Source organism: Macrobrachium nipponense, chromosome 26 (assembly GCF_015104395.2).
Source record: "Macrobrachium nipponense isolate FS-2020 chromosome 26, ASM1510439v2, whole genome shotgun sequence".
Taxonomy (NCBI): domain Eukaryota; kingdom Metazoa; phylum Arthropoda; class Malacostraca; order Decapoda; family Palaemonidae; genus Macrobrachium; species Macrobrachium nipponense.
The window spans coordinates 75,024,070-75,042,532 of NC_087215.1; the positions used below are offsets into that span (position 1 = coordinate 75,024,070).

At 45.8% G+C, this 18,463-nt stretch overlaps 1 protein-coding gene across 9 annotated transcripts in view; it reads left to right on the forward strand.

The window, feature by feature from the left end:
- Window positions 1–18,463, forward strand: part of LOC135200446 (copine-8-like) — a 138,432-nt gene that overhangs the window by 71,709 nt on the left and 48,260 nt on the right. For all 9 annotated transcript variants that reach the window (XM_064229086.1, XM_064229085.1, XM_064229084.1 and 6 more), the window contains exon 6: window positions 17,906–18,084. In XM_064229086.1, coding sequence (XP_064085156.1) covers window positions 17,906–18,084 — 179 coding nt within the window. The remainder of the gene's footprint in view (window positions 1–17,905; window positions 18,085–18,463) is intronic.

Below are 18,463 nucleotides of genomic sequence, written 5' to 3' on the forward strand. Positions count from 1 at the left end.
AAACCCAGGCGTTTCCAGCCCTACCAGAAAAAGCAGCCACGCTTTTCTCAGCAAGTTCCGGCGGTTCCCTTAGTGCAAACAGCCCAGCCCTCCACTTCAAAGGCTCAATCACAGCCAATTTATGTGAATCTCCCCTCAGCCTCAGCCCTCCACTCTTTATGCCATCTCTCCAGCTTACAACCAAACATTCGAGAGTCAATCTTCTCAGAAGTATGACCGCTCGGGTAAGGGAGGCAGAGGTAAACGTTCCTTTCGTGGGGAGAGGATCGGGAGGTCCCTTTAATAGGGGAAAAACACTTCAGAGGAGGCCGAAGAGGTTACCAGAAACCAATGAAGAACTTAGGTAGGAGGGAGGCTGTTTCACTTTCGCCACCGTTGGAACTTCAGCAAGTGGGCTCAGAGCATTGTGTCGAAAGGCCTGGGTTGGAGCTGGTTATCGAACCCACCTCCATCCAGGCCTTTCCGTCAGCTTCCTTCCAAAGAACTGACGGAGTATGCGGAGGATCTCCTTCAAAAAGGAGCTATAGCGAGAGTCAAAAGATTAAAGTTTCAAGGTCGCTTGTTCAGCGTGCCAAAGAAAGGCTCACAAAAAAGAAGAGTAATCTTAGACTTGTCCCGCTTAAACTTAGCCATTCGCTGCGACAAGTTCAAGATGCTCACGATCTCGCAGGTGCGGACCTTACTTCCCCGTGGGGCCGTCACCACCTCTATCGATCTTACAGACGCTTACTATCATATCCCTATTGCAAGACACTTCCGGCCTTATCTAGGCTTCAAGATAGGCGACCAGACATTCTCCTTCAAGGTAGTTCCTTTCGGGCTCAACGTAGCACCCAGAGTGTTTACGAAGCTGGCGGAAGTAGTTGTTCAACAACTCAGGTCGCAAGGGGTTATGGTAGTAGCGTATCTCGACGATTGGTTGATCTGGGCTTCAACAGTCGAGGAATGCAACAAAGCAACACTGAAAGTGAATCTCTTTTTTCGCCCCTGTTCGCGTTAACAAAAGAGAACCTATTTGGGAACAGACACGGAACGTAACGATCCTTAAGAGGTTCGATGCAAGATTTTGCATGTCCGTGAGAACCTTCTCGATCGAAGATAATAACTGTTAACGTATGTCTAACATTTATTGAATAGAGTTGTGAGAACCTGCGGAAAGTCTTCTTCATAGATCTCTTTGTAAGGTAGAAGACGAACAGGCTTCCTTTAGACTGCTTCTCTTTCCTCGAACCAAGAGAGGTAGCAATATAAGACATCTTTAAATTTAAAGAAGGGGAATAAACTTTAGCCTTTTTTCCCCTAGTTATAAATTCTTAACAGATATTAAGATAATTGGGCGTCAAAGGAAGAGAGGATGTATGCCTCATTTTGGCCTTAGAGAGGTTGGATTCACAGAAGTCACGTTCTTCTCACAGCATGTTTCGTAAGGCTTTTCCAAGAGTACTGGATATTCTATCAGAATCTATTATAAATAGACCTATAAAACCTCTCCACTCTGAGTCTGTCCACGTGCAGACTGACCAGAAGTGGACATGAATGAGAGGTTTTTTCAAGGTAAATGACAATAGTCATGGCTAAGACATAGAATTGCTGCAGATCGTGCTAGATGGAATGAGGAAACTGTCCTCTTCCGATACCTCTGTGAACCACATAGCGAGGTTTTTTTCTTCACTTTCAGAGGGAAGAATCACCTATGATTATCTGCTATCAAAGAACGCAGTAAAAGGACATACTCTGTCTCTACAAAGGGAATTAGAGATAACAGAGGATTAAGATCTTCGGGATCTTATACGATACCGCAATACGACAAGAGTAGGATATCATGTACTTCGAATGGGATTTTTTTTTTTTGTGGCCACAGATTCCGTGTTCCGACAAAATGGAACTGCTCCTCATCAAACTTCTTGAGGAAGTTTATGAAGGAATTCTTTGTTTCTCTTAGCCCTAAACGACCAAGAAGACAAGTGAATTTTTTGTGCATTGGAATCTCGCATCAGATTCAATGGAGACTCGGCAATGGGTTCTTGCCAGCATAGTATCTGGCAAAAGAAATAAATCCCTCTATTCCTGACGCAACGCTTTCAGATAGAAGTTTAGTTGCCCAGGCAGGGGGTACTTACATTTCATCTACAGAAGAAGAGATGGTTTAAACGTTCGCCTACAGAGTCTTCGGGGTGCGATGAGGGCTCAAAATGCTTCCCAGAAGGTATTCAGAAGGATACAATAAGAGCTAGAAATCAGGGTTCCGCCCAATTTCAGCTCAGAGTCTCCTTCGACTTCCAGACTCCTTCCCTTCCTTCGGGCAAGGATAGGAAGATTCTGCAACGAGGAACCTCATCAACATGTAAGAAGAGATCTCGTTAGCAAAAGAAGTGTTCACGAAGGATCCTCCTCGGAGGAAGACTCTTCTCTCTCGTATTGTTAGATATCCTGTTGTCTACTGGGTGTAGCTGACTAAAATCACCTCCCCTTGCTAGGGGCCAAAAGCTCAAAGGGGAAGAATTTCTTCCACCCTTCTCCAGTCTCCTGATAAACTATGTGGTTGTTCAGGACTCTCGGACAATGTAGCGCCAGCCAAGCGCCAAATGCCAATACAGGCGAAAAACGGCAGAGGCGGACAGTTCAAGGAACTCTGTTCCATGGTCGGATACTGAGAAGGAGCGGGCCTCCAACCTGGCGCAAATGCGCCAGAGGCGAAACAAATCGGACAGATATAAGAGTGTCCGATGTGGACATCGCCAGACAGCCTAGAGACTCTTCCAAGCTCGAAGCTCCAGCAAGTGTGGAGGAGCCAAGCCAGGCGCGAGGCGCCAGCCAGGCTCTAGGAGCCAGCCAGGCTCTAGGAGACCAGCCAGGGCTCTAGGAGCCAGCCAGGCTCTAGGGAGCCAGCCAGGTCTAGGAGCCAGCCAGGCTCTAGGAGCCAACCAGGCTCTAGGAGCCAGCCAGGCTCTATGAGCCAGCCAGGCTTCTAGGAGCCAGCCAGCTCTAGAGCCAGCCAGGCGCCATCCCAGGTGCCAGGCTCCTTCAAGGCTAGGCTCCAGTCAGGATTGAGGATCCATCCAGACGCAAGGCTCCTTCCAGTAAAGAGAAACCTAAAGCTCTGTCATGTAAGAGGGCTAGTCCCCATTGATATGATAACAGGTAAGGCTCTGCCATGTAAGTGGGTCAGCCCCCATTGGCACGATCCGAGAATGGCTCTGTCGTGTAAGCGGGCTAGCCCCCATTGACATGATCCAGAAGGGGTTTGTCAGTCATAGGTCCCTACCTCGCTGAAACTCTTGAGGCATGCAGACTCATAGACAGTAATCATGAAGTCTTCTGCCAGGCTCCAGGTGCCTTCCAGGCGCAAGGCACCAGCCAGAACGCAAGGCTCCAGCCAGGCGCGAGGCGCTAGCCAGGAAGGAGGAGCCAATCGGCACCAGTCAGGCGCGAGGCGCCAGCCAGGCGCAAGGCACCATCTAGGCGCGAGGCTCCAGCCAGGCTCTAGGCGGCCATTCAGGCGCAAGCTCCAGCCAGGCGCGAGGCGCTAGACAGGCGTAGGCGCCTGCAGGCACGAAGCGCTAGCCAGGCTCCAGGCTTCACCAGAAGAGATCTATATCAAAGAACGCCCTGCTTCTTTGAGACATTGTGATCTCTTAAGCACTTGATAAGTGCATTGATGATTCCTTCAAACAGCTGAGAATTAAAAGCGCATGAAGTGCGAGCTTTTCCAAATTCTTGTTCTTTCCCTAACAATATGTCATAAGGACATATTAGCAGTCACATACGGGAGATGCAACTCTGTGTTGACTTCCCATTATCCGAAGGATGTCAAGATAACCTTCGAGGGATCCTTCTCTCTTGGTTGATACGTGTCTGCGGATACATTGCTGGGATAGGGAGCAGATACTGATCCTTAACTAGTGAGTTAAATTTTATTTAACGTCGTGTTTTTTCTTTGGGTTGTTTGAAAGGAGTTTGTAGATAACTCTTTTCAACTTAAGCACTAACCCTCGTGTTAGGATCAGGTGATCGGGATCGGTGTTGTGCTCCTTAATTATGCCACTAGGCATAGGCATATTGTCATGTAAGAGGCTCTGTCGAGTAAATGGATAAGACCCCATCGACAGACCCACAAGAACTCTTAGCCTAGGTCACATCCTCGCTGAGGCTCTTGAGGCGAAGCAGATTCCTAGGCATTAGCCATGGAGTCTTCCGCCTGATCAAGTAGGAACCAAGGTTTTATTTATTTATTACCTACAACGTATGTTGTTTACCTGTCTATTCAGTAAATAGTTGTCTCTTTCCCACCACCAAGGGTGTCAATCAGCTAAGTATATATCTGCTGGGTAAGTTCCATGTACAAAAATGATATTGTTAAGATACAATAAGGTTTTGTACATACTTACCTGGCTGGCAGATATATACGATTGATGGCCCACCCAACCTCCCCTCAGGAGACAGGTGGAAGAGAAAATATGGTTTCTAGAACGGTAATCGTTCCTATTTCCTGCCACCCAGCGGCAGGGGCGGTAGATCACCTGACCTACCTGCAGCGTGTGCCGCGAAATTCGAATTTCTGTCGGGGACGACGGAGTCTATAGCTAAGTATATATCTGCCAGGTAAGTATGTACAAAACCTTATTGTATCTTAACAATATCATTTTTGTACATGAACTTCCCTGACAGATATATACTTAGCTATAGTCTCCGACGTTCCCGACAGAATTTCAAATCTCGCGGCACACGCGATAGGTAGGTCAGGTGGTCTACCTTACCCGCCGCTGGGTGGCGGATGTACGAACCACTCCGTTAGCTTGTCAGATTTTTCTCTGTCGCGGGAACGATAACAACTGTTGTCGGTTCCTCTCGATAGTTTTTCGATTCTCGCTTGCCTGGAGTTAATTTGGAATTCTTTTGGTGACGTATTCGCTTTGTTTGGCTTGGCATACGCTGATTGTGGACCGGTTTGATTTTGATTTTGATTTTTTTTAACGATGTCTGACCTAGATTCAGTAGTTAAAACTTCGGTTTTGTTTAGGGTTTGCGTGAATGAAGGATGTAAGGTGAGGTTGCCGAAAGCTTCGGTAGACCCCCACACGGTTTGCATGAAATGCAGGGATAATGAATGTTCTTTTGCTAACCCTTGTAGTGAATGTAAGGGATTGAATGAAGAAGAATATAAGGCTCTCTCTTCTTATGTTAGGAAGTTGGAACGTGATAGAGTGCGTAAGGCTTCCTCTAGAAGTTCTAGTAGATCTAGAATGAGTGAGTTGGATGTGGATCCTAATACTAACGTAGATTTAGAACCTTCTTCCCAAGTTGCAGCCCCTGCTCCCCGCACCGAAGCCGAAGATTCGCCTTCGGAGGTGGCAGCTCTGAGAGCCACGATTCTTTCTATGGATCAGAAGATTCGTCAGTTGGAAGGTAAGGAGAGTGTTAGTGATCAGTGCAGTGTCCCCAGTGTTGTGGAGGGTGCGTTTGACCGGCTCCTTAGTGCCTCTAGGCCTAGACCTCTTCCAGACTCCCAGTTCCAGTGGAGTAGGAAAGTCGAAAGCCGCAAGAGGGCTAGGGAGAACCCCACCGGTCAGGCGTTCCCCTCGGCAGATCCTGAAGTACGCTCCCAGGCTGCCTCAGGATCGCTACAAGAAGGATGCTCCTACGCCAATGCTTCTCCTCTTCGTCTTCTCCCTCTCCGACGAGAGGTTGGCGGAACTCCCCGGATGCGTCGCGCCCGTTGAAGAGGGCTTGGAAGGCTCCCTGCAGTCCTTTGGCTTCTAGTCCGGAGGTTTTCCGGAAGACGAATCGTCGGTGGGGAGGCGAAGAAACCCAAGAAATCCTGTGATCGTTCTTCTTCTCGCGCTCGCGCCTGGCGCCTGCTCCGAGAAGAACAACAAGATTCTCCTACGAGAGTACTCGCGGGACTTCAAGCTCAGATCACGGCTCTAGCAGTTGACTCTCTAGCAGTTTAGATCACGTAGGAAGAAGGACGTTTCTCTTCCGATCAAGAGATCTAGGCGCCGCTCTTCAGAGGATCGTTCTCCTCTTTTTAGGTGTTCTCCTTCATATGGGGAGGTTTCGTATGAAGGTAGGGGCTCGCGTGAGCGCCCTCGCTCGCCTGGCTCTCTTTCGACTTCAAGGCGCCAAACATCGGTTGGACGCTCTATGGAGAAAGAAGTTTTTTCTCCAGATTGGATTCCCGCTTCCGGTAAGCGCACTGCACCTGCTCATCACACTATTTCTTCAACTCCCTCGCGTGAGACTTCTCCTCAGCAGCCTCAAGATCCTAGAAGGCGCCTTAAACAAGTAGGCGTTCTTCTTCCAGATGTCACTCTCCTCGAGTGTCGGATCGTGACTTCTCTCCTGACAGCATCAAGAGTCTGGTAGGAGTCGTGTGCATGATAAGACGGCCTGCTGTTAGCCGCTCCCCGCAAGGTAGGCGCCAAGAGCCTACTTGCACATCGATCTACTAGTAGGCGCTCGTCTCCTTTTAAGGCGTCATACTCCTGATTATTCTCCTCGGGGCAGCAACAAGAGTCTTTCAAGCGCCCTTCTCCGTGTAGGCGCTCTCCCGCTTCTAGGCGCACTACTCATGAACGTTTGTTCTTGGTAGGCACCAGGAATCTCGGAAGCGCCCTTCTCCAGGTAGGCGCTCGTTAGCTTTGAAGCGCCCTTCTCCTGAATTTTAATCAAAGAAAAGTTAAAAATAAAAAAAATATTATAAAATTAAAAAATAAATAATTTAAAAATAAAAAATTTACGTATAATAAAGATTAAAAGAAAATATAAAACAATTAAAACAAAACCCTCTTGTTAGACGTCAAGAGTCTCGCAAGCAGGCCTTCCTTTCTAGTAGGCGCATTTCGCCTTCCAGTCGAACTTCCGTTGATCGTACGCAACTGGACAGGTATGGAGAGCCGCGCAAGTGCTCTGCTCTCGATAGGCGCTCTTCTCCTGGCAGCCGCTCGCCTCAGGATAGGCGCAAAGAGTCTAGTAGGCGCTCGCCTCCTCGTAAGCGCCCTGTGGATGTTTCCGAGGATTCTCGGAGTAGGAGCCCTACCTCTCCTTCGGCTGAGATTCCGTCTATCTCGAAGAGGGAGTCTCATCGTAGACAACCCAGATCTTCTCATCGTTCTCCAGTGGATGTGGGAACTCTTCTAAGAGAGGGCGTTCTCCAACCTCTCGCTCAACTCCTACTAGGATCCCTTCGTCACCTAAGGATCTTCCGCGCTCGCCTCGACAAGACGTCCTAGAAGGTTCGGATGAGGAACCGAACACTTCTGCTGCTGTGTCCTCTTACAAGAAGCTTACAGAGCTACTTTTGCAAGTTTTTAGGGATTCCCTTACTCCTACGGCTCCTCCTTCTCCTCACTCACTTTTTTCAACGGCGAAGACAGCGAAGAGTTCTTCTTGTGTGAGATGAAGCCAACTCTTTTTCCAAGAAGAAGGCACTGAGGAGTTTTGGTTCCTGGATGGCTTCCAAAGAAGAAGCGGGGAAAACGATGTTCGCTTTTCCTCCTTCGAAGTTATCAGGACGCGCTGGTTTCTGGTACGAAACAGGAGAGTCCTTAGGATTGGGTCTACCGTCTTCGGCTGATTCGGATTTTTCGGCGCTGGTAGATTCGACAAGGAGAACTGCCCTTAACTCTGCTAAGACGACTTGGGCAATGAATGAATTGGATCACATGCTAAAAGGCATGTTTAGAGTGCTAGAAGTATTTAACTTCCTTGATTGGTCGTTGGGGGTCCTAGCCAAGAAATTGAAGTGCCAGAGTCATTTTCGCCAGAAGATCTCATGTGTGTTTTATCTTGTATGGACAAGTCGGTAAGAGACGGAGCGAGTGAAATCGCCTCCCTGTATGGGGCCCGGGGTCGTGAAGAAGAGGTCTGTTTATTGTTCCTTCTTAACGAAGTCTGTCTCCCATGCCAGAGGTCTTCTTTGCTGTTTGCTCCTCTGTCTGCTTAGTTATCCCTACATCGAGTGCAGGACATTTCGAGATCACTTTCGGCCAAAGCCACCCAGGACCTTTTGGCACAGTCGGCAAGAAAACCTCACCCTTCCTTCCCTACCAAGGCTAAGAAGGAAAAGGCAAGTGTTCGAGAACCCTTTCGAGGGGCGTCTTCATCAAGAACCTCTACGTTAGAGGTCGTAGACCTTCAAGAAGGGGTAAGACTTTCGCCAAGTCTGTTAAAGCCCCCAAATAACTTGCAAGTCCTTCAAACAACGGTGGGCGCCAGACTCTTAGAGTTTGCAGAAGTCTGGGCCCAAAAAGGGGCGGATCCTTGGACCCTTTCTATTTTGAGGAGAGGTTACCTCATCCCTTTCGTCGAAAGACCTCCCTTGACGACCATCCCAAGGGAACTGACGGCCAGGTACAGAGACCCCATCATGAATCAAGCTCTCCATCTTAGCAGTAGATCGATGCTGGAGAAGGGGGCTATCAAACTAGTGACAGACCATCATTCATCGGGCTTCTACAACCGCCTTTTCCTAGTTCCGAAGTCCTCAGGGGGATGGAGACCGGTGTTGGACGTAAGCGCCCTGAACTCTTCGTAGAAAAGAAGAAGTTCACGATGGAAACGCCTTCATCAGTGCTGGCAGCACTTCGTCCAGGGGACTGGATGGTTTCCTTGGATTTACAGGACGCTTACTTCCACGTAACGATCCATCCTTCCTCGAGGAAGTTCTTTTTCAGATTCATGATGGGGGAAAATTTTCAGTTCAGGGCTCGTGTTTTCGGCCTCTCGACGGCCCCTCAAGTGTTCACGGGGATTTTGAGGAATGTGGCTCAATGGCTTCATTTGAAAGGGGTGAGGATATCCATGTACCTCGACGATTGGCTAATAAGGGCCAATCAGAAGATCGTTGTTTGAAGGACTTACAAGTAACTTTAGAATTGACGAAGGCTTTGGGACTTCTCGTCAATTTCAAGAAGTCGTCACTAATTCCCGAGCAAGAGTGTGTGTATCTCGGGATACAGATGAACTCTCTGAGTTTTCGGGCTTTTCCCTCTCAGGAAAGGATAGCCCGAGGATTCGAGAGAGTAACAACCTTTCTTAGGGAAAGAAGTATGCACAGTGGAGGAGTGGATGAGTCTGCTGGGGACGCTCTCCTCGCTGGAGCAATTCGTTTCCCTAGGAAGGTTGCACCTGAGACCGCTCCAATTCTTTCTTCATCGGAATTGGAGTCGTCGTTCTCAGGATTTTTTGACGTTCTCCCTGTCGTTATCCCAGGACCGTCAAGAAACATCTCTTATGGTGGACAGATCCCAACCTCTTTGCGAAGGGACTGTCTCTTCAATCCCAGACCCCCAACCTGGTGTTGTTCTCCGACGCGTCGGACACCCGGGGTGGGGGGGCAACTCTGGGAACCAGCGAAGTGTCAGGTACCTGGGTGGGGGACCAGGTAACCTGGCACATCAACAGAAAGGAGTTGATGGCTGTGTGGTTGGCTCTGAAGGCTTTCGAGCCCAAAGTCAGAAGATCGGTAGTAGCAGGTCAACGTGGACAACACTACAGCTCTGGCATAATAATCAGGAAACGGGGGGTACCGCATACCCTTTCTCCCATGTACGAGACAGCAAGAGACCCTTCTTCTGTGGGCAGAAGAAAGAGGGAATCAAGCTTCTCACCAGGTTCGTGCAGGGAGAAAGGAATGTAAGAGCAGATCTCCTCAGCAGGAAAGATCAGGTCCTTCCCACAGAGTGGACCCTTCATCTGGATGTATGCCAGAGCCTGTGAAAATTATGGGGCAGGCCACACATAGACCTCTTTGCCACGTCAAAGAACAAGAGGCTGGATCCTTACTGCTCTCCGATATCGGATCCAGAGGCATTAGCAATAGATGCTCTTCTTCTAGACTGGAACGGACTCGACGTCTACGCGTTTCCCCCCCCCCCCTTCAAGATCCTGGGGCTAACCATCAAGAAGTTTCGTAGAGTCCGATTCAACGAGAATGACCTTAATCGCTCCCTTTTGGCCGGCCCAAGAATGGTTCACAGAGGTACTGGAATGGTTGGTGGACCTTCCAAGATCGCTCCCGCTAAGGAGCGATCTACTCAGACAACCCCACTTCGACAGGTACCACAAAAATCTCCTCGCTCTCAGTCTGACTGGCTTCAGACTGTCCAAAGTTTGGTCAGAGCGAAAGGCTTTTCAGCAACAGCTGCTAAAGCAATCGCAAGAGCGAGGAGACCTTCCACCTTGCTTGTATATCAGTCAAAGTGGGATGTCTTCAGACGTTGGTGCAAGAGGAAGAACATTTCCTCTTCCAGTACCTGTGTGACCCAAATTGCGAATTTCCTTATTTTCCTCAAAGAAGAATGTCATCTGGTTGTGTTAACTATTAAGGGATACCGCAGTATGTTGGCGGCGGTATTTCGGCATAGAGGCTTAAATATATCCGATGATAAGGACCTGCATGATCTTATTAGATCATTTGAAACCATTAAGCGTCCTCATGTAGTACCGAACTGGAATCTAGACGTAGTTCTACAATTGCTTGGATCGTCTAGATTCGAACCTCCTGGCTTAGCCTCTTTCAAGGATCTGACGAAGAAGGCTATCTTCCTTTTGGCCCTAGCTACAGCTAAGAGAGTGAGTGAGCTCCAAGCTATCGAGGGCAATGTAGGGTTTAAGGAAGATTCTATGGTGTGTTCGTTTCTTCCAAATTTCCTTGCAAAGAATGAAAACCCATCACGGCCTTGGCCCAGGAGCTTTGAAGTTTGTAATTTATCTTTTCTAGTAGGGGAAGAGCCTGATAGAACTCTTTGCCCTATGAGAATTATGAAGTATTTCCTTAAGAGGAAGGAACAACTTAAGGCTAATCAAGATGTGCTTTGGTGCTCTGTAAAGGACCCCACTCGGCCCATGTCGAAGAATGCTCTTTCCTTTTTTCTGAGAAGCCTTATTACAGAGGCACATGTTGCCTGTAAGGAAGAACATTTTAGACTACTGAAAGTGAAAGCTCATGAGGTGAGAGCCATCGCAACTTCGCTTGCATTCAGAAAAAATATGTCTGTGCGGAACTTGATGGAGGCGACTTTTTGGAGATGCCAATCGGTTTTCGCAAACCACTACCTACGTGATGTAAAAATCACATATGATAAATGCTTCGTCTTGGGTCCTTTCGTATCGGCGGATTCGGTGCTGGGGCAGGGAGCTGAAACTTATCCTGTGTAAATTTTTTATATGTTACCCTATATTTTTATACATTCAACTTACCCGTCAGATATATACATAGCTATTACTCCGTCGTCCGACAGAAATTCGAAATTCGCGGCACACGCGGCAGGTAGGTCAGGTGATCTACCCCCCCGCCGCTGGGTGGCGGGAATAGGAACCATACCCGTTTTCTAATTCATAATTTTTCTGTCGCTGGAATGTAAACAACGTTTGCAGTTCCTCCTGATGGATTTTCGTGTTTCATCGCCATCGATCGTCTGGGCTAACTTTTACAGGGAAGTAATGGATCTTTGGTTCGGCATACGCTTTTGTTAACTTTTTGATAATATTAACTTCGAAAATTTCGAAGATTAGTGACGTGTAACTACCGAAGTTTTCGGTAGACACTCATGCACTTTCACGAAAGCGAAGGGTTTACTTATACATTTCATGAAAGGGAATATTTATTCGTTAATACAAAATAAGTTTTAGTTTGATTGAGAAATGTATATCTTTCTTCCTAGTTGGGGAAGTCAGAAAAGTAACTATCCTATAGAAGCTTTATTAGCTCTTGTGTTAACGAGCAATTATAGTAGTAACAGTACTAGTAGTTGTTGCATCCTCATCACCTTCTTACTCCGCAGAATCTACAATATCATATTTGCAAATTGTAGACTTTGGATATAGTTCAAATGCGAAATTTATGCTATAATGGTCAACTGAAATCCTTACAAAATTTCCTAAATTAATATGGTTTACCTTAATGTAACAGTATTATAGAGTATTCTGTTACGCTAGAGTATGAGTTATATGATGCTTTCGTGTCTTCGAGAAGTGATCGGAGAAGCATATCTTTATTGGTAAATTGAGAGTAGGATAGAAACATTTTTCTTAGTGTTAGAAGAGGTTTCCATGAATTACCAGTACCCTTCTAGGACTTTCCTAGAGAAATTGTTTAAAAGGATTGTTTAGACGACACCTATTTAGTTTCTAGACTTGTCGAAGTCTCGTTCGCTTAATTATGCTTATATAAAACTTCCTGAAGCTCGATAAAAATTTTAATAGATTCCTTTATTAAATGGAGTAACTGGCAACTCTGGAAAGGGAAGGCCAGTCGGCTTTCGAAGACTGCGTTCGCTTTGAATTGAGAGAGAGACCAGCGGCAGTACCATGTTGTTCTCAGTCGTGAGCGGTCGGTTACAGCTCTCTCTCCTGCGGAATGGGATAACTAACCGTATTTCTTCCCTACAATCGTGGTCTTAGCCTCGGATTGAGGGAATACTGAAGCTATCATAAATAAAATATTGTCTGCCTTTTGTTAGGAAGCTTTCAATAAGAAAGATATTACAACCTTTCAATGCTGTTTACCGTAGATAACATGATTAAAAGGGATTCTAATGCAGCAGAACATTATATTATTCAATGCACTAATACTTACGAAAGCATGTCTTATTAGAGTACATACTTAGTGAGAAGAGAGATGTAATAGAGTTTCACTTCAAGACTACGCTATGGTTAAGTCTTTCGAGAAACGACACAACCGTATTTAAAATATTTCTTATTCAAGAAAAAAGAGGGGGGGGGATACGGAAGAATTAAGCGAGGACGCTACGAGGCGCGTGACGTCAACCAGAAGCAGGACGCCTCCCAGGAGCGAGGCGCCAGGCAAGCGCCAGGACGCTCGCCGGCTCGAGACGTCAACAAGAAGCAGGACGCCTCTCAGGAGAGAGTCGCCAGGCAAAACGTCAGGACGCTCCAAAGCTGGTTTGACAGGCCAGCCAGAAAAGCATTGACGCCTCCCAGGAGCGGGACGGCGAGAGGCAAGCGCCAGGACGCTATGAGGCGCGAGACGTCAACAAGAAGCGTGACGCCTCTCAGGAGAGAGTTGCCAGGCAAGCGCGAGGACGCTCCAAAGCGGTTGACGCCAGCCAGAAGCATGACGCCTCCCAGGAGCGGGGCGCTAGGCAAGCGCCAGGACGCTTGGCAAGCGCCAGGACGCTTCGAGGCGCGAGACGTCAACTAGAAGCGGGACGCCTCTCAGGAGAGAGGCGCGAGGCAAGCGCGAGGACGCTCCAAGGCGCGTGACGTCAACCAGAGGCGTGACTCCTTCCAGGAGAGAGGCGCCAGGTAAACGGGAGGACGCTGCAAGTCGCAAGACGCCAGCCAGAAGCGTGACTCCTCCCAGGAGCGAGGCGACCAACCAAGCGCAAGACATCAGGATCTCCAATTTCTCAGTATTTGGAGATAGACTTTCCAAGAGTTTCCTCTTTGAGAACTGACACAAGATCAGTTTTTTCCTGACAGGGACACAAGTTATCGCACAGGCGGCCGTGGCCCTTGTCAGGATAAACTGAAATTGCGGAAGTCTCTAACAAGAACAGACTTCTCATGTCAGGTGATATAGTGGTCGCATGAGCGACTTCTTTCCTGGCAAAAAGGAGTTTTGTTTTGGGAGAAACTTTCTTTGCCAGATCAACCCTCTACTGACAATTATTCTAGAATCGCACAGGCGAACGTAGTTCGTGTCAGGATAAGTGGGTTCTTCTGCTTTATAGTCCTTTACATGGTGAAGAGAACCAATATCGTTAGAAGTCTCTCGTTTTCCTCAACCTTATGAGACAAGTGATAGAAAATATATCGGACTCATAAGTTAATCTGGGTGCAGGTTTTAGAAAGACCTTGGCAACCCCTTTTTTATTGCACGTTTTTGGCTAGTCCCTTGAACAATGCAGCTCTCTTTCTCCTCTTTCATTGTTATTAACAGGTGTTATATTATCCTACTCCTATGTAAACATATAACAAGGGAGACCTTGTAATGTTTTGGTACTGGAAAAGACTCGTAGGAGCTCTCAGTATTGGGTGAGAGACTCTTTCAAGTATCTGAACCGTACATTACGGCCTGATGTCCTAGGATAGGAATCTTGAATGATTCTCCTCGATCCTGGATCATTTATTAGGAGAATAGGATAATAATAATTTGTTCTTTTGCTGAAGAACGATGATAGAATTTTCCGTTCTCTCGTTGCCCAGGCACAAGGAAGGGAAGAAAGAATATGAGAGAGAGGTAGCAATTTACGCCATCTTTATTTTATAGAAAGGGGAATAAAATTTAGTCTTTTTTCCCCTACAATATAAACTCTTTACAGAATGTAAGACAAAGAGCGTCAAAGAAAGAGAGGATAATACGTTATGCTCATTTTAGACTTAGAGAGGTTGGATTCACAGAGGTCACGTTCTTCTCACAGCAAGTTTTTGAAGTCTTTTCCAAGACAGTCTGAATATTCTTTCAGCATCTATTTTTAAATTGACCTTAACAACCTCTCCACTCTGAGTCTGTCTGCGTGCAGACTGACCAGAAGTGGACATGAATGAGAGGATGTTTCAAGGTAATGACAGTAGTCATGAATAAGATATATGAGGACTGCAGATAGTGCGAGAGGGAATGAGGAAACTGTCCTCTTCCGATACCTCTGTGAACCACATAGAGGTTTTTTCTTCCCTTTCAGAGGGAAGAATCACCTTGGTATATTTCTGCTATCAAAGAACGCAGTAAAAGGCTATATATACTCTGTCTCTATAAAGGGAATTGGAGATAGCAGAGCATTAAGATCTTCGGGATCTTATACAATACCTCTATACGACAAGACTAGGAGATCTTATAATTACAATGGGATCCTATTTGGGCCTCAGATTCCGTGTTCTGACAAGAGGGAACTGCTCTCATCAATGTTTTCTCTTGGTACTAAAGGACCAAAATGACAAGTGAAATTTTGGGCTTGGAATCTGGAATCAAATTCTAGAAAGACTAGGCAATGGGTTCCTGCCAGCATGGTATGTTTGGCAAAAGAACTAAAACCTTTTATTCCTGGATCAACGCTTTCAGATAAAAGGATTCGTTGTCCAGCAATGTATTTACATTCTCATCTACAAAAGGAGATAAGGTTTAAACGTTTGCTGACAGAGTCTTTGGAATACGATGAGGGCTTAAAAAAACCACTTCCCAGAAGGTTCGTAGAGATATTTAAAGAGCTAGAAATCAGGAATCCTCCCAATTTCAGCTCAGAATCTCCTTAGACTTCCAGGCTCTTTCCCTGCCTTCGTACAAGGATAGGGAAGATTTTGCAACAAGAGAACTCTTCAACATGTAGGAAGAGTGCTCGTTAGCAACGGAAGTATCAAGTATGATCCTCCTCGGAGGAAGACTGGTCTCTCGGACTATTAGATTTCCTATCGTCTACTGGATGTAGCTGACTAAAATTACCTCCCCTTGTTACGGAGGCCATAAGCTCAAAGTGAAACGCCAGCCAGGCGCGAGGCAACAGCCAGGCGCCAGCCAGGCGCGAGACGCCAGCCAGGCGCGAGACGCCAGGCAGGCGCGAGGCGCCAGCCAGGCGCGAGGCGCCAGACTGGCGCGAGGAGCCAGGCAGGCGCGAAGCGCCAGCGCAAGCCAGGCTCTGGGCTTCATCCAGAAGAGTTCTATTTCAAAGAAAGCCCTGGTCTTCTTTGGAACAGTGGAATCTCTAAAGCACTTCTTGAGTAACTCGACGATTCCTTCAAACAGCTAAGAATTAAAAGCGCTTGAAGTGCGGGATTTTAACAATTCTTGTTCTTTCCATAACAATATGTCGTGAGAGACATATTAGCTGTAATAACGGGAGATGCAACTCTGTGTTGACTCCTCTTTGCACGAAGGAGATCAAGTGGGCCTATGAGAGATCCTTCTCTCTTTATTATAAGTGTCCACGGATGCGTTGCTGGGATAGGGAGACGACACTGATCCTTAACTAGTGAATTATTTTTTAATTTTTTTTAACATAAGTGTATTATTTTCTGGGTTTATTTGAAATGAGTTTGGGGATAGCTCTTTTCAAATTAAGCACAAACCCTCGTGTTAGGATCAGGTGATCGGGATCGGTGTTGTGCTCCTTAAAGTATGCCAATAGGCATTGGTGTATTGTCATGTAAGTGGATAAGACCCCATTGACAAATGACCACTAGATTCTGTCAAGTAAGTGGATAAGACCCCATTGACAGATCTACAAGAACTCTTAGCCATAGGTCACATCCTCGCTGAGGCTCTTGAGACGAAGCAGACTACTAGCAATAGCTAGGAAGTCGACCCTTCGTCTAAACACATAGGAACCAAGGTTTTATTTATTTATTACCTACAACGTATGTTGTTTACCTGTATATTCAGTAATAGCTGTCTTTTACCCTCCACCAATGGTGTGAATCAGCTATGTATATATCTGACGGGTAAGTTGAATGTATAAAAATGATATTGTTATGATACAATAAAGTTTTATACATACTTACCTGGCAGATATATACAATTAAATGGCCCTCCCAGCCTCCCCTCAGGAGACAGCTGGAAGAAAAATTATGAATTAGAAAACGGGTATGGTTCCTATTCCCGCCACCCAGCGGCGGGGGGGTAGATCACCTGACCTACCTGCCGCGTGTGCCGCGAATTTCGAATTTCTGTCGGACGACGGAGTAATAGCTATGTATATATCTGCCAGGTAAGTATGTATAAAACTTTATTGTATCATAACAATATCATTTTATATTGTTGTTTTTTGGTTGTCTGAAAGAGGTTGCAGGAGGCACCTCTTTTTGTCGTAATATTAACCCTTTGTATTTTGGTTAGGTGGTCTGGTGGGTTTTGGCTCCTTGCAGAGGTAGTGGTAAGGATCTGTTAGGTAAGCGGACAAGGTCCCTCTAACAGGATCCGACTTGGATTCTACCACAATAGGGGATCACATATCCCAGTGGTAGATCCGAGAGTCTTTCAGCATCAGGTCACGTCCTAGCTGTAGCTCTCCAGGCAATGCAGACTCAGAGACAGTATCTATGAAGTCTTCATCCTGAAAAGGTGAGAACCAAGGTTTTTATATCCTACAACATTAGTTGTTTCCCGTCTTACCTGTATTATTTAGCTGTCTCTTACCCTCCACCAAGGGTGCCAATCAGCTAAGTATATATCTGTCAGGGAAGTTCATGTACAAAAATGATATTGTTAAACTACAATAAAGTTTTGTACATACTTACCTGGCAGATATATACGATTAATGGCCCACCCAGCCTCCCCTCAGGAGACAAGTGGAAGAGAAAAATCTGACAAGCTAACGGGAGTGGTTCGTACATCCGCCACCCAGCGGCGGGTAAGGTAGACCACCTGACCTACCTATCGCGTGTGGCCGCCGAGGATTTGAAAATTCTGTCGGGAACGTCGGAGACTATAGCTAAGTATATATCTGCCAGGTAAGTATGTACAAAACTTTATTGTAGTTTAACAATATCATTTTTCATGGCTTGCAAAATTAACAAGAAACCATGTAAAATTTTTAAACAGTGTTAACATTCTCTTAAGTGAGTAAATCCACATTTTTGTGCTAGATTAATCAAACTGTAGAATTATTAGGATCATTAATGAGGGAAGTGAATTTTGTGTCCCCTCTTGCTTGTATAAGTAGGAAATATGAAAAGTATGTAGTTTAAAATTTTAGATTTGTATGTTGTTGGCAAGTTTTGCTGCCAACTGATGTATACTTAATGGTTAACACTAGCAAAGTCATTCACAAATTTTTGTAGAGGCTTGGGAAATAAAAGTGCTCTGGCTTTCAGTTGCACAGTTGAATAAATAGCTGGTACATTAAATACCTACCATTTGTCATTTGAAGGGGAATTATAAATTTGTTCCCATTGACTTAATCTTTGGAGATGATTATTGTTTGCTTGATCTTAGTCTTTCTATTTTCAGGTGTTATTGAGGCATACTGCAACTGTGTGAGTCGAGTACAGTTGTATGGACCAACCAACTTTGCACCCATTATCAACCACGTTGCCCGCTTTGCAGCAAGCAACAGAGCTGGTGATAAATATTTTGTTCTCCTGATTTTGACTGATGGCATTATTAGTGATATGCCACAGACCAAGGAGGTAAGTGTGGTAAATTATGTTTTTCTGTTGCATTTTTATTCAAGAATTATATTTCCAAATTTGATTTTCCACTGTATCCATCTTATTCATATTTTGGCATTGCATCTCATAACCTCTGACAGGAACCCTTCAGCCTCCTTTTTTCCAGAGAAATCACTTGGTTTGTTAATTATTTCTTGTATGGTGATGAATGGAATATGGTATATCATTACATGGCTCTTATTTTGCTGTTCATTTTTATTGCTGTTAGTCTGGCTTTTCTAAAAAAAAAAAAAAAAAAGAAAAAAAAAAGAATGAGGTGTGATCAATAAGTGAGCTATTGATATTTGGAGATGTGTATGTAAATGATGTTCAGGAGCCAGTAGTTCATTGCCTAAGC